Source organism: Etheostoma spectabile, chromosome 11 (assembly GCF_008692095.1).
Source record: "Etheostoma spectabile isolate EspeVRDwgs_2016 chromosome 11, UIUC_Espe_1.0, whole genome shotgun sequence".
Taxonomy (NCBI): domain Eukaryota; kingdom Metazoa; phylum Chordata; class Actinopteri; order Perciformes; family Percidae; genus Etheostoma; species Etheostoma spectabile.
This window is the reverse complement of record NC_045743.1, coordinates 6658483-6685691: the sequence shown is the minus strand read 5'-3', so window position 1 is coordinate 6685691 and position 27209 is coordinate 6658483. Positions and strand designations below refer to the sequence as shown.

The window sequence follows — 27209 nt, the reverse complement described above, 5'->3', positions numbered from 1 at the left end:
GGCCTGTGGGTCGACCCACTGCTCAAAGAATGAGGCTACGATGGGGTGCTCCAGTAATTTTGATACAGGTGTTCATTATGGTATGGATTTACTTCTTGTTTGTGACAGCGAGGGATGGAAACCAACAAATGAAGAGAAACACAGAATAAAACACTCTCAAAGAAGGAACTACGGCTTGTACTGTAGGATGGGTTTTTGAACACTAAAATTAATTCAGTTTGCTTGACTATGTGTACTTTCTTGATCATGGCTTCTGTGTTATTGAAGATGGTAAGGTGTTATCAAAGATGGTACCAAGATATTTACAACAGCCACCTTCTCGCTGTGTATGACTGCAACTGACGCAAAGAAGTCATAGGTAAAACCTTAGATGAAAATGTATTGTTTTTAGAACCATTACATTTGACATCCAAATGAATTCTGTCATGATGACATTGTTATTACGTAATAACTATAACTGGGAATGCAGACCAGAACTAGATCCTACAGAATGTGACATGCACAACAAGGTCTCAGATTGAAAGACTGATGTGACAAATGATATGCAGTGTTTCACTTAAATTAAAGATGAAAAATATTGGGGACACATGTGATAGGTCAGAGAGCAGGAATATAACGTTTTTCACAGCAGACATTTTTTGAACTATCATTTTACGCAGCAACAGCAGCAACTGGACATGTACAGTACATTTGAAATTGGGAACAAAAGAACTTGAACAAAAGGGATTCAATACACACCCGTGTGTAACCAAAAGCAAAAATAGCGCTTTTTCACAGCAGACATTTTACATAATACCAGGACCCTAAAACACAGGTGGCAGTACCTCAATCTGTAGGGAAGTGGGTTTGGGAACCGGGGGGTTGCTGGTTCAACTCCCCATACAGACCAAAGTACGGAGTGTAAATTGGTAGCTGGAGAGATGCCACTGCACCTCCTGGGCACTGGGCACTGCCAGCTAACCCCCCCCCCCACAGAACTGGCAGCCCATTAACTCTGACATCTCTCCATTTGTGCATGAATACGTCCTGAGCATCCTGAGTGTGTGTGTGTGTGTTTCAGGGCTGTGTGTAGTGATTACTAACAAAATACTTGTAGCCTACTGAAATTGAGTAAATTATTTTGTGATACTTCACTCCACTACATTTTAAAAGGAAATAGATTACCTCTTATATCCCTGTTTTGTTTTTCTCAAAATATTGATACCAGTATCGGCCCCAAAATGAGCTGTGTGTGCTATTCAAGCTCACACGTGTCAAATGTCTGCTGTGAAAAGAGCCCATATTGAACTGTTTAGCTAGGCCTAATTTCAATGTATGTAGGCTTATTTAAAGGTAGTGTATATTACATCAAAATAACCCCCTAATTAAATATTTCCTTACTAAACAATATCAAAACAACACACACATGTTTTCATTTTTTATTTGCAGTGATAAAATAACATAAATAAATACAAGTATGGCTGAGGTTATGTTTTAAGTATGCTAATGACTGTACAAAGATTCTATAAGTGGGGTTGCAGTACAGTGTGCAGTCCACAGTCAAAAATCTGGCAGTGAAGTGAAAGGTTTGTAAACGCAGCACATCCTGGACTGTACCAAAAGCGAGTGCAGTGAGTTCACAGTAGTGTCTACATCTCAATTTTTACGATGCAGGAGGAAAATTGTGTTTATCTTTGCTGTAAGTGAGAATTCATCTTAAGCTTTTCGTGCATGGACCTAATAATGTTGGTTTAAATAGAAAAAGGAATCCTATTATTGAATAAAAACACTCCCTCCCACCTATTCTCTGTCAGGAAGTGGACCTTCCGTCCGCCTTCAGCTGAGTTTGAGGATCCCCTCCGCGTTCTGACTATCAGCCATCTGGGGATGTTTAGCGACACACGACTCATCCGCTGGACAAATAACAGGTTTACCATCTGTTTTCTTTGAGCTCCGTTAGTGTGAAGGATGCACTATGAGGACCGGGCGGTCGCTTCTTTGAGTCGGACTGCTTTGAAGCGAGGGTGCTTTGACGCATCTTGGGTTTGTTTCGCAGTTGGTGAGTCATTGATGCACCTGATAGCTAGCTAGTTTTGTTTACAGGGCGATGCTCTAAGGTATATGTTGTCTTGTTGTAAACAGAATATAATAATATTTCTTCTGGTGCTCCAAAAAACGAAACCCTGACGTTAAAATATTACGTTAACGTTACGTTATTTTAATAGCTAACGTAGCTGCTTCTTTGAATTTTAACGTTAGTTCAATTTCGTAAAATGTGAATGTACGCTTACCTTAGCTGTACACAAACATAACTTTCTGTAAATATATCTTAAGAGTAATTACTGGTTTCCTAATCTTGGAGGCAGTAACATCCAGTCTCTGATGTTGTGCAATTACATAATGTACTACTCAGCTCCATAATGCTCCAGTATCCTCACAGGCCAAAAGCTGCAGCAGCCAGCTGTCAATTGGCCAAAGTTTGTGTGTGTTGTGTCTTCTCATCTGCTTTCTCGCAGCGAAACACCGTCACTTTAAAGCATGCTGTGGTGTTGGTCTCAGTCAGGTGACACAGTCGATAGCAGGGCTTGTTGTGTGCCATAGTGCGTGTGTCCACCATGGTGTCCACCCTCAAAGCACACACTCCGCTGCCTAACAACAGTCTGTAGAAAGCATTGTTTTATCGCACTTGGTGTTCTGCTTACACCTACAATGAGGAAGTGAGAATGGACATTTAGTTCTGCTTGGCCTACACAATTTAATTATCTAGCTGTCAGCTGTGATCAGACGAACACACACAAATAAGACAAATACAAATAAGTTGTCTCCTTGCAGGGAGAATGATGGTCCATCTAAGGAGAAATAGCTGAGCAGGCTCTGTGTAGAATAGCATCACCTACTCTGTGGTATAGTTTGCTTTGAAAGGGTGACCTTTTTTATTTATTTATTATTATTTTATACATATCATGTCTGTAACCACTCTTAATTTTGATAAAGCTGTCAATGTGAAAGAACACTTTGGAACTGTCAATCCATGTGTGACAGGGTGGTCGCCAGGGTTTTTGTGCAGTCAGGAGTACTGCATGTGGCTTTTAGGGATTAGAAATTTTTGATGTCATAAATCTGTTTTGGTCAGAGATTACAAACCGGTTGCCATACATTTCTTTTCTCCATTTGATCATTTCCAGACATGTTTTATATCACTCAGTTACTTTTTGTTTCGCTTGAGTTGCGGCGATGTGTACATTTTAATGGTGCAAGATCAATTAAGCTTCTTATCTCATGAAATGGGTACTAAGAGGTAATGGGTGCATGTATATGACATGTTCGATCATATTCAAAAAAGAACATGGTGAAAAAGCATACTATTACCAAACCTGATTTTGAAGTAAAAACTTGCACAATAGTAGCAGTTTGCTAATTGTGCCATATCATCTAAAAGCCAGGGCCGTAGGAAAATGCATCTTCCATACGGTATAGAGCCTAATTGATATTATTGACCAGGCCTAGGTTAGTACAAATACAGTAAATCGTTATTGGTCTATGTATTGGCCACTATGTAACAGGAAATTGCATTACAGAAATCCCCAAAGAGTACTGGTAGGCCTAAATGAAGGATAAAGTGATACAGTCTGTTTTAATGATCAGAAATCCATTTATGCAGACTTGTCCACACACAAATTCTTGTAATATTTATTATAGTAAACTAGTGTGTAATATTTTATTGGGCTTTATAGGGTGATTCAAGTCTTCTTTTTCTTATCTCATGTCTTTGTGTCTGTTTGTAGTTGTTAGTGATACTAAATCAATTTCCAGTGAAGTTCTTTGTTTAAAGTTTTGTTATATTTGTTGTGTTGTGGACAAGTTAATCAATCTGCTGAGAAATGTCCTTTTCAGAATATCTACTTGTTTTGATCACTTAATTGTATATTGTTGATATATCATTATCAGATTACAATTGTTATCGGCTTGAATCTTTTTTTGTATTGGTTGGGCTAGAACGAGAGTGTAATTATTTCATGAAAGGATTTTTGGAATCAGTGTAGAGGTGTACCTGCTACTGACTAAGGCTGAGCCATGTTATGGGAACAGAAATAATCTTGACTCTTGATCCTTCTTCTTCACTTGATACTTAATTGCTCACTGTCACTCTCCTGTTGTGTTTTTCACAAGAAATAAACCTAACTCATCCTGTCTTATTCCCATTTATTTATTATTTCACTTTTTATTTTTTGTTGTTGATGAAATTTAACATATTGTTTTTACATGTATTCATTACGTGTTAAATATGTAAAATGTAATAAAGTAAATAAAAAATGCCCACCACAAGATAACAGAGACAAAAGTGAAGTCTTTAAATTGCTTATGTCTTTGAGCTGATAAGGCTGATAATTTCACCACTAATACAGAGTCGCCCTGCACGTGTTGTTGGGTTTGTTTGCGATGGTAAAGCTCCTCTCAGCTCAGGCACAGGGAGTCCAGATGTCTGTGCTTCTCTAATCCTCCCATCGACACACACACACACACACACACACACACACACACACACACCACCGCCTTTGTGATGTGCTTGAAAGCAAAAAAGCTACACTTTCTAGATTATACAGTATATTTAGCTGTCATGTAAACAGAGCTATAAGGAGAGTGAATATTTGACTTATATCTATCAGATGGCCAGAAACACACATCCGAACAAATGCTAATGTTGCTCTGTGCCTGTTGCATATTTGCTATGACAACACTACAAGGTGATAATGTTGCCTCATCTTTACCCCTAGGCCAAGAAAGCCTTGTCTTGCTGCTTTAAATGTTACTGTGTAAACAAGAGAAAACTGTATCCCTCTGTTTGTTCCCAGTCCATAACTTGTTTTTCTCTGAAAGGGCATGCATGGCCAAACAGATTGGGTTAGCAGGACTCCTCCCTCCTCAGACTGAGAGACAAGTCAATCAGACAAACACTGACCAGTCATGAATGAGGACATTTGTCTCTATGGCCTCAGAGCTTGTATATATTAGTGAACGGAGCTAATTGGCTAATTTTATTTGCTATAAACGAGTCTAAGAGGCAGAAGGATATCCAGGAGGCTGTAGACAGAGAGATAGTACCGACAAACTGAATATTGTTTTGAGTTTGAAAAACATACGTGTCTCTTTCCTCAAAACCTCTTATTTGTCTCACTTCTTTTCCAGAAATATTGTGCTGAACATGCTTGTATCAGACTGATATATCATGGATCCTGAGGAGTTAGAACTGCAGAATGACTACCGTTATCGTAGCTATGCAGTGGTCATTGAGAAAGCACTGCGAAACTTTGAGTCATCGAGTGAATGGGCAGATCTCATATCCTCTCTGGGCAAGCTCAATAAGGTACGTTATGATGAACAGAGTGAACTTGATGCCATAGAAATAGTGTAACTGCTAATATCTTTTATGTGGTTATCTCAGTACGGCCTGCTAATAGCGTAAGACTAAGTCTGTAAAAATGAAGAACTTTGGTCTATATCTGAACTTACATTAGCATTTGCGGTTGTCATCTTCACAGCTGCTTTGTGTGTGTCAGTTCTCTGTACTTAAAGTACGAGGAAGTTATTGTTGAAAATCTCTCGCTCTGTTATACACCCTTATTGCTCAAGTTTTCTGGCTATTTATTTTTGGGTTGTAAATGTGCATACTGTATGTTTACTTTGGAGTGTCAATGTGTGTTGATGCAAAAACATAGGTCTTTAAAGCACACAGAGAATGTGAGGGAAAATCTATGACAATATGCACAACATTTCCTCAATGTGCTTGTAGGTTTATTGGATGGTTGGACAAAATTCTCACTTTATAGTTAATCTGTTTAGTTATTGGCCAACCCAGTTTTTTTGTCTTTCTTTCAGGCTCTGCAGAGTAACCTTCGCTACTCCCTACTCCCCAAAAGGCTGATCATAGGGAAGCGTCTCGCCCAGTGCCTGCATCCTGCTCTGCCGAGCGGAGTACACCTCAAAGCTCTGGAGACCTACGAAGTCATTTTCAAAATCATTGGAACAAAATGGCTGGCCAAGGATCTTTTTATTTACAGGTAAAGAAATTTGCGTGAATTTGTTACTGCTTCGAGGAGAGAGCTGGTCTTATTATGTGCACAGCTTTGTATGATATAACTCGTGTGTGTTCATGGTTTTCAGTTCAGGATTGTTCCCACTGTTGGGCCATGCAGCCATGGCAGTGAAGCCAATGCTGCTTACACTGTATGAGCGTTACTATCTCCCGCTGCAGAGGGCTTTGCTGCCCAGTCTTCAGGCCTTCATAACAGGACTACTACCAGGCCTAGAGGAGGGACTGGAGGTTTACGACAGGTACGTAACATGACAATATTCAAAATTCCTCTCATTGTCAACAAATCCCATGAAAAGACCAAAACAAACAACGATCTTACTTACAAATATGGTTTATGAAGCCAAAGCCTGACAGCTTATTCCTCTGTGCCATAGAGCTCCATTGTTGTCCAAAAACTATTTTGTGATGTTTGCTATATAAAAAAAAAGCATGTAGACACACTGTTAAACTGCGTGACATGTTCCTGCGTTATGATGAACATAGATACAGTAGTTTCTTTTGAGTCAATCCTACAAACACCATCCTGCTGCCATAAATACTCGATCACTGAAAGTTTAAAAATCTGCAGCTGACAATACTCAAATAGTGCACTATTTACTCCTGTTTCAGTAACTGTTGTGGCAATTTACTTTTGGTCTGTCTTGAGATACAGTATGTATGTATGTATGTATGTATCTATGTATGTATACACTACCGGTCAAAAGTATGGGGCCACTTACAAATTTCCATTCCACTCGATGTTAGACAGAATAGCAGCTGATCTGAGTGGGGGGGTAATCTTTAATGCAATATCTACATTGCCCATTATCAGCAACCATTCATCCAATGTTCCAAAGGCCCATTCTGTTCACTAATCTGATATCATTTAAAAAAAACTAACTGAGAAAACATTGGAGAACCCTTTTGCAATTATTTAAGCACATAATGTAATATGAAAACTGCTGCGCTGGTTAAAAAAACAATGCAACTGATCTCAACTGGTATTCTGTCTATAATGGAGTGCAATGGAAATTTCGAAGTGACCCCAAACTTTTGACCGGTAGTGTATATATGATGTATGTATGTGTATTTTCATCTATTAAAGTGTTAAGGAATGCTGTGTTCATTTTCATTAAATTGCCTATTCTGCATCGTTTTTACATAAGTTTAAACATGGGTCACCAAAAATGTACTTTGTACTTTGGCAACCTAATTTAAGGGCTTGGTGGTCAGTGTGGCCAGTGCTTAAAAAAATTAGTGTCTATCCCTGAGCTAATACTGACAAACACCCGCTTTTAGAGTAATTTTGGGGGAGTCAGTTTGGGTGACTCCTAAGGATTGTATACTACCTAAACCGTACTTCTATACTGAAACAACAGAGGCTTTGGATCAGAAATATATGGTATAACATAACTACTACAAGGTCAGCCTGCCACTTGGAAATACAGATTTAATAATTGCATAACAGGGAGTTCTCTTCACTTTGTACTCTCTCTCCCTTTCTTTCTGTCCAGGACGGATGCCTTGCTGCTCAAGCTGTCACTGCTGGTGGGTCAGCAAGTGTTCTATGGTGCGCTGTGGGGCACTATGCTGGTCACCCCCTTGGTGCGACTGCCTGCCTCAGTCTTTATAGTCACACATTTTGACTGCATGGCGTCTCTGCGCCAGCAAACATACATGCTAGGCTACGACCACCGACTGGTGGTGAGTGTCTGTGTTTGTTTTACTGCAGAAATGTGGAATGAAGCACAGTTAATAGTTATGGAGATATTGTTGTATTGTGGACATATTTCAGTCATGTTTTGGTTCTGCTCATCTGTCTGAACTTCTGAGCTTCTCGGCTTCTGTCTGTCTTCAGATTAAGTCGGTGTGTCTTTCTCTGCAAGATTCAAATGTCCTGGTGCAGAGGAACATGCTTGAAATCCTGCTCTACTTTTTTCCCTTTGCTACATGCCTGGTAGGTACACACATAAACACACTCACTACTTGTTTTATTTGAACAACATATTTGGTTCTAAGTGATATAAATAAAGTGTTTTTACATTTCCACTCCCGAAATTACTTGTCAAACATCATTAGATTCAGGTTATTTATGGGGAAAATGAATTACCATGTAATTGTATTTATATATACACACAGTTGTCACTGCTGTTTGAAAATCTTGTGTATCACTTTTGTGAATTGTCTCCAATGCTTACTTTTTATCTTCTTTCCCATTGAACATAGTGCCTGTCATTACACTCCCTTCTTTTCTGTTGTTCTTCAACCCACTGTAACTCTGTGTGTTTTCGGTTTAGGACCCAGTGGAGTCTGGTATCAACATGAGTTGTAAAGACATGATAACAGTGGTGTCTGCAGCCTCACTTACACTTCTCCGCAGAGACATGTCCCTCAACAGACGCCTCTACGCCTGGCTCCTAGGTGCCGATTATTGAAATTCCCTCTTCAGTAATAAATTACCCAGTCATTCTTCCAGTTAACTCTGTGAATGTGTTTTCAGGGACCGACAAAAAAGGAGGAATGGTGGCTCCACACCCCACCCTCTCCTCTACCACAGAGGAACACACGTCCTTCTACTTCAACACATACTCTAAAGATTTCCTTGTGCAGGTAACTCACTCATGTGTTGGCAAGCACACAAACAAACACCAAAACCTAAAATGTGAATAAATGAATACAAAATAAATGTTTATTTTTAGGATAACCTGATTTGTCAATGCTGTTTAACAAAAAGTTAATTTTGGAAAATACACTTATTGACTTCCTTGCTAAGATTTCAATGAGAAGATCAATACCACGCTTATGTTTGTACTGTAATTATGAAGCTATAACCAGTAGCAGGTAAGCTTAGCTTTCTGACTGAAATCATGGGGGAACAGACACCTCTAAAGCACATTTAATTAAGACGTCATATATCGTTTGCTTAATTCAGAGTGTCTGAAAATAAAAGGTTGCGGTTTTACAGGGGTTTATTTGCAGGACCATTTCTGGACTGGGAGCAGTGACTTGTCTTGTCACCATGAGGTTCCAGACAGGAATTGACCCGGCCAGGAAATCGTAACCGTTTTAACTTCTATCTTTACTCGGCAGAGAAGCATGTATAGAACAGTAATTGAGAGGAAGTGGAAGTTACTTGTCACAGCTCGGTCAGATGTATCTGTTTGAACGGTGTACAAATGTTCGCTACATGTTTCTCTTATTCTCATGTGTTTGTTTCTGTGACTCCAGGCTCTGATTAACATCCTCAAACAGAAGGATGTGGAGAGCGACCCAGAGAATGTGATTGGGTACCTCAGGCCCTTTCGCATCATCATCAGTCTGTTGGATAAACCGGAGATAGGTAGGCAGCACTGAGCAGTACAGTATGCAAACATGTCATAATGCTGAATTACTTGATCTACCACTCTTGTCAATGTCTCCGCTTTAATTGAAGCATGTTTCACTGTGATAATGACAATGTTGCTGCGTAGGTCCAGTGGTCTTGAGCAGTTTGTTGTTGGAGGTGGTCCGAGCCTTCTACAGCTACTGTCTAGAGATGCTGGGGGAGGAAACCGTCGCCAGCGCAGGGCTCTCAGGCAACCAGCTAGCCATGTGAGAGATATAGATGATAGGACAGATGCAAGAATGTTTACTGTTGGATTCATAATGAACTGAACATGTGACAATATTACAACATACAAATGGAAGACAGAAAAAAATATGTTTTTCATATGTTTTCCTAAACAGTAGGATAAAAGAGAATAAGAATGCATCGGAGATCATAAAGACGGTGAATATGCTTGTGAGCTCCATGAACAGTGAATACCTGTGGGAGTACATGATGCAACGCTTCTGCACTTCTCTCAGGTATGGCAGGAATGACTGTGACACTCAATCCTTATTTATAAAGGGGCATTTTGAATGTTAAAAATGTAAACTATCAGGTGTTGACTACAGTGGGGAAAGTTTGGGCACCCTTGGTAAAAATGTGTATTAACGTGCGTAAAGAAGCCAAGAAAAGTTGTAAAAATCTCCAAAAGGCATCAAATGACAGATCAGACATTCGTATAAAATGTCACAAAAAGTTAGATTTTATTTCCATCATTTACACTTTCAAAATAACAGAAAACAAAAAAATGGCGTCTGCAAAAGTTTGGACACCCTGCAGAGTTTATAGCATGCACCGCCCCCTTTGGAAAACTGAGACCAGACCGTGTCATGGATTGTTCTCAATCATCATCTGGAAAGACCAGGTGATGTCAGTCTTAAGGTTTTAAATGCCCAGACTCATCTGACCTTGCCCCAACAATCAGCACCATGGGTTCTTCTAAGCAGTTGTCTGGAAAACTAAAACTGAAAATAGTTGACACTCACAAAGCAGGAGAAGGCTAGAAGAAGATAGCAAAGCGTTTTCAGTGCCAATATCCTCTGTTCAGAATGTAATTAAGAAAAGGCAGTCATCAGGAACAGTGGAAGTTAAAACAAGATCTGGAAGACCAAGAAATATCAGACCGAACAGCTCACAGGAGTGTGAGAAAAGCAAGTCAAAACCAATGTTTGACTGCACAATCCATCCAGAAAGACCTGGCAGACACTGGAGTTGTGGTACACCATTCCACTGTAAAGAGATACTTGTACAAACATGGTCTTCATGGAAGAGTCATCAGAAGAAAACCTCTTCTACGTCCTCACCGCAAAAAATCAGCGTTTGAAGTTTGCAAAGGAACACATAAACAAGCCTGATGCATTGTGGAAACTTCTGTAGACCGATGAGGTTAAAATAGAACTTGGATGGATTCAATAAAATTTCAGCCAATTTTGGACGCTAACTTGATTCCATCTGTGAAAAAGCTGAAGTCAAAGAGAGGATGGCTTCTGCAACTGGATAATGATCCTAAACACACCTCGAAATCCACGATGGATTACATCAAGAGGCGTAAACTGAAGATTTTGCCATGGCCTTCACAATCTCCTGACCTCAACATAATTGAAAATCTATGGATAGACCTCAAAAGAGCAGTGAGTTTCAGACAGCCCAGAAATCTCAAAGAACTGGAAGACTTTTGTAAGGAAGAATGGGCGAAGATCCCTCAAAGAAGAATGGGAAGACTCTTGGCTGGCTACAACAAGCGTTTACAAGCTGTGATACTTGCCAAAGGGGGCGGTACAAGGTATTAACTCTACAGGGTGTCCAAACTTTTGCAGACGCCATTTTTTTGTTTTCTGTTATTTTGAAAGCGTAAATGATGGAAATAAAATCTACCTTTTTGTGACATTTTATACGAAAGTCTGATCTGTCATTTGATGCCTTTTGGAGATTTTTTCAACTTTTCTTGGCTTCTTTACGCACGTTAATACACATTTTTACCAAGGGTGCCCAAACTTTTGAGACCCACTGTACACAGTACAATGTGCCAACTCAGAAACATGCATGATTATAGGTCAAATTAAAAGTTAGCAGTAACATACGTATATGTACTGTATATAAACTACAGCTTCATTAAAACGGTGAGGTTAAAGAAAGCCAATGGCTGTATCAAACAAAAAGATTTTGTGCAAAATAAACATTGCCAAAAATTTGTATAAAATATGTGTGCACTTTTTTTTGTTTACCCTCAATTATCAACGACAAGGATCACTGTTTTTGTTTTTTTCATCTTTACTCAATAGTGACAAAGGTGACCCACCAACGCCTCCTCGGGATGAGCACTGTCACCCTGCTCCGTCTGTCACAGAGATGTCAAATCTCATAATTTTCCTGCTTGACATTCTTCCTCTGGTAAACAACTCAAACACCATTAGTTCCCTGCCTGAAACAAAATTGATGCAAGTAATCATTTTTAAGATTTTGCTAAAAACTAGTTACAGGTTTGACATTTTGGCAAAATCCAAATACTTAAAAAGTATGTAGACAAATTGAAAAGCAAACCTATTATTTTGAGAAAAATAGGTAACCCCTTCTTGCATCCCTCTGGTACTCAGTTACAGTTAGGTTTAAACAAATGTTGACTATTATTCAGCACTAGTTTGCTAAAGCAAAGTCTGACTCATACACACACCTAAAGAAATGTGTACACACAAACAGAGCTTTTCACACTGTACAAGATAAGGGGACCTGTTAGCCTGGGGCTAAGCTTTCACAATGACCCATCGTGGCACATTCCAAAGTGGGCTAGCTGCAGTTTTTTCCTTGGGCTTGTAGGCCCTGCTTCAGAACAGGGTTAACCTCTAGTTTGTGGGGTTAACCCCTGAAAATCAACTAAACATGGAGTATTAGGTTGCTGGTGTGAAATATTGCTAAAGTAACCTTTTTTGTTGTTCAATAACGCAAGTTTTTTGTCATGTCATCAGAATGTAAACATTAGTCACATGTTCCAACAGACATTTAACCCAGGGCTAGTAGAAGTGCAGTGTGACTTGTATACTCCTGGGCTTAGGTCAGCACTGTGTTAAGAATATGCAGTGTCAAAAAGTGCTTGTGTGTTTTTTCCCACAGGAGCTCCATGCTGACATCCAGTCCCAGTTTCTCCCTGAGATGTTGGGCGCCATGCTGGGGACTCTGCACAGCCACATGGACTTTATTAGCCTGGAAGATGTAACACACGGTCTACGCGCCTGCTTTAAGGTTCTGAGTAAGATCCAGATGCCTGTGGCTTATATGGATGTTGAGGCAGGTGCACAGACAGAGGACATAGAATTAGAGTTACTGGAGGAGAAAAGCAAAAAGACTCAGGTAAGGTATCATTGTACAGTCTGTGCCAATGTGTTTTCTTTTTATAATAGTTTGGATGTTTGACTGATCTTCAAATTGATATTACTCTATCTAGGATATAGAGAAGGAAGGAGAGAAAGAAGGCAGTGTTAGCCAGGTTAATGGTGTCCATGGAGATGAAGAGCTGGACAGAGATGGAGGAGATGAAGCAGAACCTGCCGATGGTATATACCCAACACTCAGGTCTGAAGACAGTGGATTGGGCATCAGCGCTTCACCGTCAGAGCACCATCTCCTACCAGGGATGGGGATGGGTCAGGAGGGAAATGGAATATACAAAGAAGGTGAGGGAGTGTGGAGGAGAGGAGGCTGTATAGACACCATGACCCAATGTCTGCAGGACATCCTGGCCTTCATAACCACAAGGTAAACCACTGAGCCCCTATCAAATTAGCTGTAACCTAAATGGATCTCTTATATTAAGTTTGTGTCGTAATATTTTAACTATTACCATGTTTCAGATATCTACTGGTACAGGTGGAGGATGTCGGAGGACTAGAGAAAGGACCCCAGTATGACCTAACTGCTGCTTCTGTGGATCAGAAGACATTGTTACCAGGCACAGGGGGACGTGAATTTAAAGACAAACTAACTGAACTTTTCACTCAACACAAGTCTAAACCCCACCCTACATCTGACGGCCAGCTCTTAGCAGCCCCCACAGAGAAGAAAAAGGAGCGTGGGCATGTAGGGTGTCTGGACTGGGCGGCTGGCTACATGCCCCGGAGCAGGGCAGAGATCTCTGAGGCCTGTCGACAGGCCTTCACCGCCACCTGCCACCTGTTGCTGGAGTGTACCACCTTCCCTGTCTACCTAAGAGAAGAGGAGACTCTGGTTCTCCACACAGACATGTTTGGCCACACAGGTCAGCACATACTGTACACGTATATGTTATTTATCCAGTTGTTTTAATACTATTGTCAGCTACATACTTGAACCCACATAAGTGATTAAAACGTTTTTGTTTTCCATAGGTGGGGACGTCAACAGTCTGCCAGTGTGGATGAGGTCCCTGATGATACTGTGCTGCCTGTCCAGGGACTACAACATCCAGCACACTGCAGTGGCCTCCCTCTTGGAATTCATCAACCACTCCCAGTCCTTAGCACTGGTCATCCAGGACAAGCACAGACGCTACCAGAAATCTGACTCCAACCCTCTGAGTGGGCGGCTGCAGATGGTCACTGTGCCACCCATCTACCCTGCTCTGCTTCGGGCCCTAGAGGAAGGCACAGATTTCTATCAGGTTAGGTTATAAAAGAAAAATGTTGGTGTAACTCAAAGCTGTAGTGTAATGCATAAATGCAGAATTCAAGATGTTTTTTGTTTTCTTTTGCTTTGACCCAGAGGGTGTCCCAGGTGCTATGGAACCAACTGGACACAGAGCGGAGAGAGCAGCACATTTCCTGTGTGGAACTCTTTTACAGGCTTCACTGTTTGGCTCCATCAGCCTCCATCTGTGAAGACATCATCTGCCAGGCGCTACTGCACAAAGACAAGGTGTTTTTGCCTGCACACACACACTCAACATGATTTGTTCGCATATTTTGGCTCCCAGCATCTTCTAGATGTGTCAGTTTGACTGGGACACATGAACAGAGAAATTAGAAAATGTGACAAGTTGAGCAAGAAAGCCAACAGATTATCTTGTGTTTGTCTGCTCCAGGCTGTTAGGCTAGAAGCACTACACCGCTTCACAGTTCTTTGGCACCTGACTCGGGAGATCCAGACCAACAGGACCATGTCTCGCAATCGCTCCTTTGATCGGTTAGTAGTACATAGTTGTAAAGTGGCAACAACTTGAGGGTAGTGTCTTTATTCACATATATCACTGTGTCTGTACTTCTTAAATACTGTATATTTTGTCTAAGTACTGTCTTTATATAGCTTACAATATCAACAGATGTGTCAGTGCTCCTCAGATGGGGGATTAACCTGCCATACAGGGAGGCATAAGTGTCAGGTGCAATGATGCAAAGTGGAAAATGGCACAACAAAGTTGAGAAAAGTTCTACTTTATGCAAATGTCCCACAATGTGCAAAGTAAAACCTCAGATGTAACAATGATACTTGAATATGTAAAATCTGAATGAAATGTCAATGTGATTTACATGATATATAACATGATCAAACACTGCAGATTGCGTAAGATCTGAGACATAGCCTGCTTCTTTGTATCTGTAACCCATCGTGAGAAACATTGTGTGAACTCCACAGTTTGAAATCATTTTTAAAAAAGCCATGATTTTAATTTTTGGTTGGGAAAACCTTTTATCTACTAAATCTGACTGTTGAAATGTGTGTCTCTCTCAGGTCTCTGTGTGTTGTGGTGAATAGTCTAAGCTGTACAGATGGCTCAATAAGTGCAGCAGCTCAGTGTTGGCTGGTCAGGGCTCTTTCCCTTAATGACGTAATTCGAATCCTGGAGCCTATTCTATTGTTGCTGCTTCACCCCTCCACTCAGCGCTGCTCTATTCAGAGCATCAAACAAAATCTTACTGCTGGTAAGTGCATTTGTCAGCATATGCTGTGTAAGTGAATACAATCAATTGGATGAATATATGAATGTGTGATTTGTTCTGTTTCTTGAAGGTAATCTGAAAAGTCTAAGCAACAAACGTCAAATCTCCACCAAAACATCTGGGACATCTGCAGATGCCATGGCAACAGAGGTCACCACCTTAAACCTCATGAACATTGTGGACCGAGAATCCCTGTGGGCAGAGTTAGACAGTGGCCCGGAGTTGGCCAAACCTCCGGACACTTTAGTGATATCTAGGAGTGAGAGTGAAGCAACCGAAGAGAATGGAGAGGAGGAGGAGGAGGAGGAGGAAGAGGCCGAGAGTGAACACACTGAGTCAGCTGACACAAGTGGTGCCCAGGTATCCACTGAGAACTCCAGCTCAGGCTCTGTCCCTTACCGCAGCATTGAGGAAGGAGGCATTGTCAACGGCCTGCGGAGGGCAGAGTCCGAGCACACGCAGGCATCTGATTCACTGTCAAGTGAGGATGAGGAGGATTTAGAGCTGGAAGTCATGGCCAGGTCTCGCCTGTTAAAACAGGAGCGTGAGAAGAGAGAGGCCATCGACTCTCTGTTTCGCCATGTGCTTCTGTATCCTGTGGCCGACGGCTGGCGCCATCTGCTCCAAGGCTTGGCACTGCTAGACAGCCTGCTGCGGAGCAATGCTGAGTGCTTATTGGTGGATGCCTTCTCCTACACTTCTCTGGACACAAGCTCTGCTGCACATTTAAACCTGGTTTCTAACCTCTTGCAGCGCCACCAACAGGCTCAAGATGGTCAGGGCTTCTACGGCGGCCTACTTTCTCCTTCATCCTCCCCCTCTTTGCCTCCATCCTTGCTCATTGAACTGCTGGTGTCCTTGTGCCTGCGATTCCTGCGCTCTCAATACCCTTCCTATCTGAGCCTGGGTCCGCTTGACCTGCAGGGAAACAGGGAGGTTCAGGTGAAGAGTGTGGAGGTGCTGACCCGGATGGTGAACCAACTTGGCTGTATGGCACAGGGACAAGGGGGCGATGGGGCCAGTCTGGAGCCTATCCGCAGACTTCTCTCGGGATGTAAAGTGCAGCAGTATGCTCTGCTTGCACTTTCTGCATCCATGTATGCCAGCCAGAGGGGAACAGACAAGGGACCACCCAAGGGTCCGGAGTTGCTGGATGAGCAGGAATGCCTGTCAGAGGAGAGCCTGGTGAATCTTGGAGCAGGAGGTGGACAGGAGCAGTACCCCTTACAAATGGAATTACTGAAACTCCTCCAGGCTCTCATAGTCCTAGAGTGCCATCTTGGGCCTGGTGGGGCTGTCTCAGCAGCTGGTGCAGTTGGAGCATCTGGCCAGACTGGAGAGTCTCGTGAATCCCCAACTGCCACCACCTCCCTTGCTCGAGAGTGGCAAACGGCAGTTCTTTTTCAGAAGTCCATCAATGCAGCTCAATACGTCCAAAGCCACCCTATCACAGCCCAGGGAATGTTTGTTTCTGCCGCAGCCAGGGCTCTGCAGCCGCAGTATGGTTATGCCATGCACCCCCACTGGGTGTCACTGCTGTGCTCCTCTCTGCCATACTTGGGTCGCTCGTTGGGCATCATTGTGGCTCCACTCATCAGTCAGATCTGCAGGAACTTGGATGAGCTGGTCAAGCTTTATGAGCATGATGGAGCAAAGACAAATCAGAGGTAGACTAAGCACCACTGAAAACCTGGGTTCTTGCTTATATAGTTTTGTACACTGTAACAATTTGACAGATTTATTAAGTTTTTAGGGGTGCCAGTTTGGTCTCTATCCTGACATGTAGGATTTTATGTCTCAAGTCAACCAATAGTCAAACCCACATAGACCCAATAACTAAAACCAATGTAAAAAAATAAGTAAAGTCATGGAAGAAAACGTTCCACTTCACAAGAACAAAATAAAACCGTACAAAGATGCACTGCTAAGTTTGCCAATGATTTTTGAAATTCAAGAATTAAAGCAGTATAAGTAGTTATGTGGACCAGTGTGTATAATGGTAAATGTGCAAGAACCAGCAGCAGCCATCAATCGCAAAAATCCCCAAATTTTGTCCTTTAAATTCTAGCTATGTTTTATTTTCACAGCTGCATGCTAATTTGAAATAATCAGAAATCAACAGTGAGGACACTATTGTTCTTTTAAACGTTTTTTATTTAATTTGATGTATGTGTTTCTGTCTTCTGATTAGCCTGAGTGGTAGGAGGGAAAACATTGCTCCTGACTACCCTCTGACTTTGCTAGAAGGCCTGACCACCATTACACACTATTGTCTACTGGACAACAAGAGGGTGAGGAATTAAGCACAGACACAGATATGTAGGCCTACGTCTTTTATGTATGACAATGTAAATACCCATTTTCCTCTCTCTCTCTCTCTCTTTCTCTCTCTGTCAGTCCTTGGTTGCCTGTGATCCTGTAGATGCCCGTAATGCACGCAACGCTGTGATCGAGGCACTACCGCACATGCTTAGTAGCATGGCATTGTTATGGGGGGTGGTCATGAGGGAAGAGCTTCAGAGGCGGGCATCTGACACTGCACAGAGCAGCAGACACACTTCTACCTCTGTCTACTTTAAAAGCACCAAGGTTTGTTACATACATGCATATTTTCTTCACTTCTTTTATCCAAATGTATGTAATAACAGATCTGTGTAAGTTATGCTGCATGTGATTGTTTGTCCGGCACTTACACATGTTCTCCTTTTTGGCCATGTGCATGGGTTATTATGGTAAACATCATCCATTCATGGTGTGTGTGTGTTTAGATTTTACGGCAGCGGATACTGGAGTTCTTGGTTCCTCTAACTGGGCAGTATGGGATTCAGCTCATGGCTTCACTGGGAGCAGTGTGGAGCACCAGGAAGAGTAAAAGGAGACATAAAAACAAAGTAAGACCTGTAGTGTTTCTAGAAACCTAGAAAGGACACTCACTGAAAGGATTTAGTGCATTTGTTGACATCATTACACTGCTGTCTCTTTCAGGTTTTGCCTGTGGCCAGTGAGTCTCGTCTAACCATTGTGGCTTTGGTAAAATCATTGCACACCTTGCACACAGATGCCATCCTACAATTGGTCAAGGAGGTTGTGAAAAAACCACATCAGATGAAAGGAGAACAGGTAGACAAACCTACATCCACAGCTTTTCAAAAGTGTGTGTGTGTGTGTGTGTGTGTGTGTGTGTGTTGTGTGTGTGTGTGTGTGTGTTGTGTGTGTGTGTGTGTGTGTGTGTGTGTGTGTGTGTGGTGTGTGTGTGTGTGTGTGTGGTGTGTGTTGTGTGTGTGTGTGTGTGTGTGTGTGTGTGTGTGGTGTGTGTGTGTGTGTGTGTGTGTGTGTGTGTGTGTAAGTTTCTGTTTCCCTCACTTTTGTAACTTTTTATACTTTTCTCTCCATCAGAAGTCAACCCTGGTAGATATCCCCATGTTACAGTTCAGCTACGCCTATATCCAAAGGTCGGTAGGAATACAATGCAAGTCTCCACCTCAGGTTTAATAAAACCATTCTATAAATGCTAACTGTTCATTTTTTATGTTGCTGTATGTAGCATTTCAGCTCCGACTCTGCAGGAAAACATGGCTCCTCTCCTCAGTTTGTTACGAGAATCTGTTCAGCTCAACCTAGCACCGCCTGGGCACTTCTTGTTGCTGGGGTCAGTTTTAAACACTTTCATTACTTAATCAACGTTAATTTACTGTAAATGCACAACACGGGGTTGCACAACAAAATGCAGTTGTCGCTTTATTCCAAGTAAAAAATAAAGTTTATAGAAATGCACTGCATTCCATGACATTAACAATGATTGGACTGCTGGTTGTATCTGCTCCACGTTTAGTTTAGTTTCCTTTGGGGAAATATGATACTAACTAAAAGTTTCTGTCTTGCAGAATACTGAATGACTTTGTCAATAGGCTTCCAAACCTGGACAATAAGAAGGACACTAGAGATCTGCAGGTATGACGCAACTTGTATTACTGTATTTATGATTTGAGATAGCGAGTGAGTGCATGCATGTAATATACTGCGGTGATACTGATGGTGTCATTATCATGCAGGAGGTGACTCAGCGGATTCTCGAGGCAGTGGGCGGGATTGCAGGGTCATCTCTGGAGCAGACCAGTTGGCTCAGCCGCAACCTTGAGGTCAAAGTTCAGCCACAGGTTTGCCCTGAAGCAGACGAACCTGAAGACGTCGACCTGGATGGGGACCATTATGGTAACTTCCTTTGACAAATACGTTCATGACCTCATCCTAACTACTGGTTTAGACAGTTAAACCAGGCAGTCAATATAGCCCTCTGTCAGATAGTAAATAAAGCTTACAAATCACTGACGTTGCTCTGGAAACACTGCTCTTTCTATAGTACACTTCAGCTTAGTATACCATGGATGAACACAACTTTTTTTTTACTTTGTTTTGAGATTTGACCTAAGAGTAGAGACCTGCCTCCATATCCGTGGTAATCCAGTGTTCCAAGTGTTGTAATGGCCAAAGTTCACCGTTGGGGCTCTGATGGCAGGAGCTTTTTATTTGTTATAATAGCGCTTAATTAGGGTCAATGACTAAAGTGACATCTGCATTTAGATCTATGGGAAGAGTACAGACTCGAATGCTTGATTTCTACACTGTGGTTGGCCTGATGCTGTCAGGGGCATTTTCCTACCATAGTTTGGGGCTACCTGTATTCTGAGTGATCACTTTTACTCTATGATGAAAGATTTCTTTTAGGGGTGGGGGAAAAATTTATGCTGCATAGTATAGCGATATTTTCTATGGAAATACTGTATCGATACACAGACTGCTAGTATTGATATTTTATCTCACAGGTATATGTGTTGGTCAGTTTGTCTGCTTGACAATCCCATTTTGCTGCAATAAAATTTAAGTTAAATGAACAAACAGAGAAATGAATCTTTTTAGATGAAACAGATGTTGACAAAGTTTCTTTTTGGGGGAATCATTTTAAATTGAGTAAAATTTGTTGGAAAAAAAAAGGTAATGAAGTGTAATATATCGCAGAATATTGTTATGTAACATGTTTAAAATTCCAATAATATTGTATTGTGACATAAGTATTGTGATGATATCACATTGTGAGGCCTCTGGTGATTCCCATCCCTCATTTCTATCTATAATTGTCACCTACTTGTCACTTACAAGTAATGCCACTATTCCTTCTCTCCTTCATCTCCTTCTCAGAGTCAATGGCTCAAGCTAGCACCATGGTTTCCTCTTCAGCTCCCTCAGGTTACAGCGTGCAAGCTCTTGTTCTCTTGGCTGAGGTAGGGCTTTTTGAGGTTTTATTTATGCTGAGGGAATGAAAGTGTGAATCTTTCTGTGTTTGCATTTTTTCACACGTTCTCTTACCATACAGGTCTTGGCACCTCTTCTGGACATGGTATACCGCAGTGATGAAAAGGAGAAAGCCGTTCCTCTAATTTCTCGACTAATGTACTATGTTTTCCCTTACCTGAAGAACCACAGGTAACTAGTGTGCAGGGCTGTCTTTATGCTAACATATAACAGCTGTGGTCTGTTTGGTCTCAGTAGACTTCATCTCTCTTGGACTTTTCTCCTCTAGTGCCTACAACATGCCCAGCTTTGAAGCAAGTGCTCAGCTGCTGAGCAGTCTGAGTGGGTATGCCTATACCAAAAGGGCCTGGAGGAAAGAGGTCTTTGAGCTCTTCATGGACCCCCTCTTCTTCACCATGGGGGCCTCCTGTGCTCCCAGGTTAGTATGTTTATTTAAACTTAAAAACACACACACAAACACAGAGGAGTTATATTTGCTCTTACAAAAGAAGATTTTTATATTGTATATTTATGGCAGTGAACATGAAGCACGACTTCATCTAAAGTCCAAACATTCAGGACTTGGGGCTTACCACTTGGACAGGAAAGTAGAAGGAAGAGTAGTCAGCCTGCTGCTGCAGATGGGAAAGTCTGATGGTGACCAAGCCGATATGCCAATCAAATCCATGAGTTGAGAAAGTTCAGAAAGGCTAAAAAAAGTTAAAGTTGTTCTTCTTACTCTTTTCATGTCCGTAACTATATGGCTTAAAGGGGAGATGGTGACTCTTATTTATACACGTGTGCATATCCGGTCCAGTATATCCAATCACTGTAGAGAGTACTTTCACAACTCAACTCAAATTTAATATCAAACATGACATAGTATGTGTAGTCAAAGAGTCTACAAGTTCCTTCAAGATGAATCAAGTATCTATCTATCTCTCTATCTATCTATGGATATTGATATTTGTATATTGATAATTTATGTAATAAATATATCATTATTTTGAACATACAGTACAGTTGATACTTTATATGACATTCTTTTCTTTCTTGACATTTCTCCTACTTTAATCTCATCTTTGTTGCTCTGCATGGAGGCAGTTGATAGAGCAAGAGAAACATGTCAAGCTTGCAGCTCTGGCAGTTGGAGCAGGGAAAACTTTAATTTGTGTGTGCACACCATGTGTGAAATTATCTTGCTGCATCTTTATATAGAATCTTTTTGTTTTTCTGTATTTCATTTTATTACACGTCTAATGTCCTCTTCTTGATTGCCCTGTGTTCTTCATAGTTGGAAATCCATTATTGACCACCTGCTGACTCATGAGAAGACCATGTTTAAAGACCTCATGAGTAAGTACAGCCTCGAGTAAACGTTTGGGGTTCTGTAAAGATACATCTGTAATCTAAAGGTGAGAGGTAAACTGTGACACCGAAGGTTCATTTCTTACTTTTAACGTCTAGATCATCAAATGGAGATAATGCAAAGATTTCAAATACATAGTGATGAAGATAGTTTATGTAGATTGTTATAAATGATTAATTCCTAAAAATAGAAGTATTCAAAGATAGACAGGTACAGTTTAGACAAGACATCAATTGTTTTCAAACCAGTGCAGTCAAAATGTCACTTCTGGAAGTGGTGTGTCAAATTCAAATTACAGAGACATTTTTGATTATTTGCTGTTACAAAGCTGTATGTGTTTCTGCTGTAGGCATGCAGAGCGGCTCCCTGAAGCTGTTTGCGAATGTAGACCAGAAACCCATGCTGCTGAAGCGCCAGGCATTTGCCATGTTCAGTGGAGAAGTTGACCAGTATCATCTGTATCTGCCCTCCATTCAAGGTGTGGTGCTGTTTCTCGATATTTCTGTAGATTTTGATGTACTTATGTTCAATTAAGTGGTTGAAACAGACGTTCAAATTGACTGTGTTCTTTAATGAGTATACAACTTTACTCCCCCCCCCCCCCTTTCAGAGCGTCTCACTGAGGCTTTGCGTATGAACCCTGGCCCTGGTGTTTCAGCCCAGATGTTCCTGATGTTTCGTGTTCTCCTGTTGCGGATTTCATCCCAGCACCTCACATCTCTTTGGCCAATCATGGTCACAGAACTGGTACAATCCCATCTTCTAAGAGCCTGGATTTGTGCACTGGGTGAATACTGTTAAAGTGACTATTTTAATTTTTGTTAATGGAAACGTATTTTTGCAGATTCGCATATTGGCACGTCTAGAGAAAGCTCTGCAGTTAGATAAAGAGGTCTCAAAGTGAGTTGATATATTTTATTCACAAGTTCACATTTCATTGACATTCTGTTGAGGCTCTCATTCAAAAGGCTTTCCTTGTGTACCACCTAGGCTGGCTAAAGTAGTGCGGGGAGCCCTTGATAGGAATGGACCAGTGAATTTCTCTCAGGCGGAGTTGGACATGTACCTGTCAGCCTGCAAGTTTCTGGACGCCTCCCTGGCTTTTCCTCCAGAGAGAATGCCACTCTTTCAGATGTAAGAGCCTAATTCAGGACAAAGGGACTGAAAAACATGCTAACAGATGTCTCTTTATACGTTGTGGTGTTGCATTAGTTATTTTGTGCGCATATTGGGGTGGCAGTAGCTCAGTTTGTAGGGAGTAGGGTCGGGAGCCGGAGGGTTGCTGGTTCAGGTCAACCACATGGACCAAAGTATGGTGGTTAACTGGTAGCTAAAGATGTGCCAGTTCACCTCCTAGGCACTGGCAATTTGTTCTTGAGAAAGGAACCGAACCCCAACTGCTCAGGGCGGTTGTCCATTGACAGCTGCAGCCCCCCACTCTGACATCTCTCCATTAGTGCATGTATAGGTACTGAGCATGTGTGTGTAATTCATGCCTGTGTGTAAGGTTATATAATAATGACAGAGTAAAAACATTATTAATCCCACAAAGGAAACTACAAAGTATAAATTGTTTTTAGACACTGGTGTTTCATATCAGACACAACCAAGGTAGACTTGAGGAAGGGGGGAAGTTAAAGAGTGTAGGATATATATTTTGTGTAGAAGCCTTAAAGTCATGGCTGACCTCTCTGCTCTTCCTGTGAGAATGCCATCTGGCCTGATAAGGGAGTACCAGAACACTGGGGAAATAATTTGCGCTTAATAAAAGACTCTTAGATCAGAAGATCAGAGAGCAATAAAGCTGTGTTTTAATAAGTAGAAAGGTTAGGTACAGGTCATAGGGTGACCTCAACTTGCACCGCTCCTGGGTTGGCAGAAGATAAAGAACAAACTGTCTTCATGGACCTGGGCGTGGAAACCAAGAAACCTGGACTACATCCATCTGATAACGACCAAGGGTGGGGAAGAAAGCTTCCTGGAGATAGTTTAGGAGATAGGAGGTTTTGAGCTAGTCAGGGCAAGATCCCGGAGAGATTCTTGGCAGTAGGGTGAGAGAGAATCTGTCTTGAAGGGAACTGAGTCTGTATGCATACGTTTATTTGCAATAGCATTCACCAAAGCTTTGATATAACTTATCTGAGCAAATCGTATGAATTCATTTTTGATCCACCAGTCAACAAACACTTAAAACTTAAAGGGTGCAAGGTGACGTGACCAAATTTGGAGTCAGATAGAATCTGCCTTAAAAGCCAGACCAGAACTAGGTCAACAGTCTTAAGTTTTTCCTTCAAGAGAGATCTCAAAAACGTAAGACAAAACAAAATGAATAAAGTATTTATTATTATGATTCATTTATTCATTATTTCTGTCTTATCTTTCTCTGTATAACTATCTGTTCCACGGACAGGTATCGTTGGGCATTTGTCCCTGAAGTGGATGTGACCCGCTACGGTGGCCCAGAGAATGCGCTGATAGAAGGCGAGCAGGAATGCACACCCCATGTTGTCAGAGTACTGGAAGGGATTCAGCAGCGATACAGGGTAAGATCATACATGGGTTAAAAACAGCCATAGTCAAACTATAGATAGTCATTCTCATTTAAAAAGTCCACAATATTTAATAGCCATTTAGATTAGATGGTAAGAGTATCTGCTTGGAAAATATTTTTTAACGGGGGACATCTCAAACATACATGAGTTTAACCATTCTAAATCATTCTGCAAGTTATTAGATTGCAAGTAACCATAGCAACAGTACCTATGCCTCATGCTTTAATGTTATTAGCAACACTGGCAAGACTAACCTAAACACAGCCACACTTGATTACTGATGTTTATTTTGGCGCACTAGTCTCAGATTGCTGATGTGTTATCATGGAACTGGAATGAGTCTAATGACTATCCCAGTCTCGGTGATAAACCTCAATTGAAACTGAACTCTGTCAATATTGTCTAACAAAGAAACATACTTTACAAAGTCCATAAGTCACATTTATTCAAATTGTGTGCATGTGGAAGCAGCAACCAGCCGAAGTGGTGTTCTGATTGTTTTTTTTTTGTTGAGTTATTTATTTGTCACTGCTGCGAAGCCAATTGTCCTTTGGGGACAAATAAAGTTCTACTTTATACGTTTAAAAAGTCGGAGTGCTCAGAAGTTCCAAACAAATTTCTGAAGGTTGTTCGTTTGAAAAGGAACAAAAAAATACAGGGCACTCTTCTTGTGAAATATTTTATAAAAAGGTTTTATTTAGATGACTATTTCACATTGAAACATTACTTTAAAAGTAGAGCTGCACAGCCTTTTTTATAGTAATTGTCACAAGAAGCGTGCCTTGGAGTCTTTTTATTTTTTTATTTTTTATTTAAAGTTCCACTTGGCTTGACTTGTGAAATGACCACATCTCCCTCTTTTTATTCCAGACGATGAATGGGCTGAGTGAGGAATCTTCCACAGAGCATTTGACGTTCCCGCTCCTCACTCAACGCTCACTGTCCTCCATCACCCAGCTGTTGCCTTTCCTTCGCACCCTTTGCTGTTCCTTCCAGGGCCCTCCCACCAATAGCCACTCCATGCCCAACTTCCCAGTAGCAGACTACCCAGCCGCCAGTGCAGACACAGTCCTGAAGAGGCTGGAGTGCATCACTGAAGAAGAGTTCCTGGACCCCATGGAGAGTTAGAACTCAAGCGTTAAGTGTTAATCAACTAAGTCCTCTTCTCAAGTTCTTGGACCTGCAGCCATACAAGGGGAATACCTAAGATAGGCAAAGTTGGTGATAATGTTGAATTGAATCCATATAAACTGAATCCATATTAGAAAAGCCTAGGCCTACTTTGTTGTTGTTGTTGTTATTTCAGTGGAAAAAAAACATAGAAGTATTAATTTTAAATTACTGTGGAATGCTTCTTTCTCTCTCAAGGAAAAGTATCATCTTAGTTGTAAAATATGGTTTAAGACCAAAATATGTTACCACTAAAAATTGTTGTTATGTAAACCAACTTCAAATGATTACCGTCTGTTATTATAAGGCATACGCCTTGTAATATCAGTAATATTTTTTAGTTTGACACCAAATAGCAGATTCGCTGTGAATAACCCTTATGAATTATTGTTAATGTGTTCTTTTCACTTGTTCATCACTTCTGGTTAACCACACTTTCTGGTGCGTGCATAGCTATGTTTGTCTGACTTTGTAAGAATGTAAAGATGAATGTAAAGACTACAGTATATGGCTGCTGTTAAAGAGGTTCTTTCTCTTTCATTGTTATTGGATAAATCAGTATTTGACCTCTCAAACCATTGGCTAAGATTCACGTTAAGAGTTGTATGAATAAGGTACTGAATGTAGTTTAGGTACACCACAAATACCCTTTGAGAAATTATTGGGTATACCCCGCTAAAATACATGCTTGCCATTTTTAGGTTTTTAAGGGAAATCTGCTTTCTTTGTCATTGTTAATGGATATTTTTAGCAGCTGCCTGTTGTCTTTTTTTCCACAATGCTGAATGCTTGAGTAATTTATTTTGGATGTTAAAAAGACCATTTCAAGTTTTGGAATAAACAGAAGACTCTTTAAAATAAATATTACGCTTAAATACTGTGTTTCAATTTACAGCTTCAGTTGCTTATTTTTCTGCATTTGCGTTGGAAAGAATTTGGTACGGGGCTCAAAGCTGTGACAAAAATCTAATCAAATTGGCGGTTTCACTTCCTGATTCCAACTGCCCACATATTGTGTTGGTCGATATAGTTTTTTTTTACTGTTGTACACTTTGGTACCAGTTTGGGTTTCTCTGGTAATATTTTCTACAGACGGGTGTCTGTGGATGGCATAATGAATCTACATTGAGGTATAACCGATTTTTTTTTTAGGCTACATAGGTCAACATTGACTCAGTATTCCCTATTCACCCAACACTGTAAAAACTGAACTCATATGTCTTGAAGATTAACCCAATATGCCAACATAAGCTTGTCCTTTCAGACTTTTGTGTAAAAAAAACTTCAGCAGGGCCAGAAGTCTTCAAGTCCACACTTCATAACTCAATAATAACTATAAATACCTTTCAATAGTCTTCAATAATCAAAAGCACATACTGGATCCGGCAGAGTGCAATAATTCACTGTATCATGCACACAATACAGCAGCTGTTTGGAATAAATACAAATCTAACCTGAGCACTATTACTCTTAATGAAACCCCTCCTTCTGTGGACTATTCTGA

At 41.0% G+C, this 27209-nt stretch overlaps 1 protein-coding gene across 1 annotated transcript; it reads left to right on the top strand.

The window, feature by feature from the left end:
• Positions 1-1795: 1795 nt before the first annotated feature.
• On the top strand, positions 1796-26580 carry dop1b (DOP1 leucine zipper like protein B). The gene is made up of 38 exons (XM_032530372.1): positions 1796-2038; positions 5167-5344; positions 5857-6038; positions 6142-6312; positions 7567-7756; positions 7911-8009; positions 8350-8473; positions 8553-8662; positions 9281-9392; positions 9523-9643; positions 9779-9898; positions 11702-11810; positions 12528-12764; positions 12859-13169; positions 13265-13668; positions 13778-14049; positions 14151-14303; positions 14470-14570; positions 15117-15307; positions 15396-16992; positions 17517-17616; positions 17723-17914; positions 18094-18216; positions 18311-18445; positions 18722-18777; positions 18870-18974; positions 19210-19276; positions 19378-19537; positions 20522-20604; positions 20697-20806; positions 20904-21053; positions 21909-21970; positions 22333-22461; positions 22594-22730; positions 22828-22883; positions 22974-23117; positions 24394-24526; positions 25406-26580. Exons 2-38 carry the CDS (start codon positions 5207-5209, stop codon positions 25661-25663), a joined length of 6942 nt encoding a protein of 2313 aa, XP_032386263.1. The 5' UTR covers positions 1796-2038; positions 5167-5206; the 3' UTR covers positions 25664-26580.
• Positions 26581-27209: the final 629 nt, after the last annotated feature.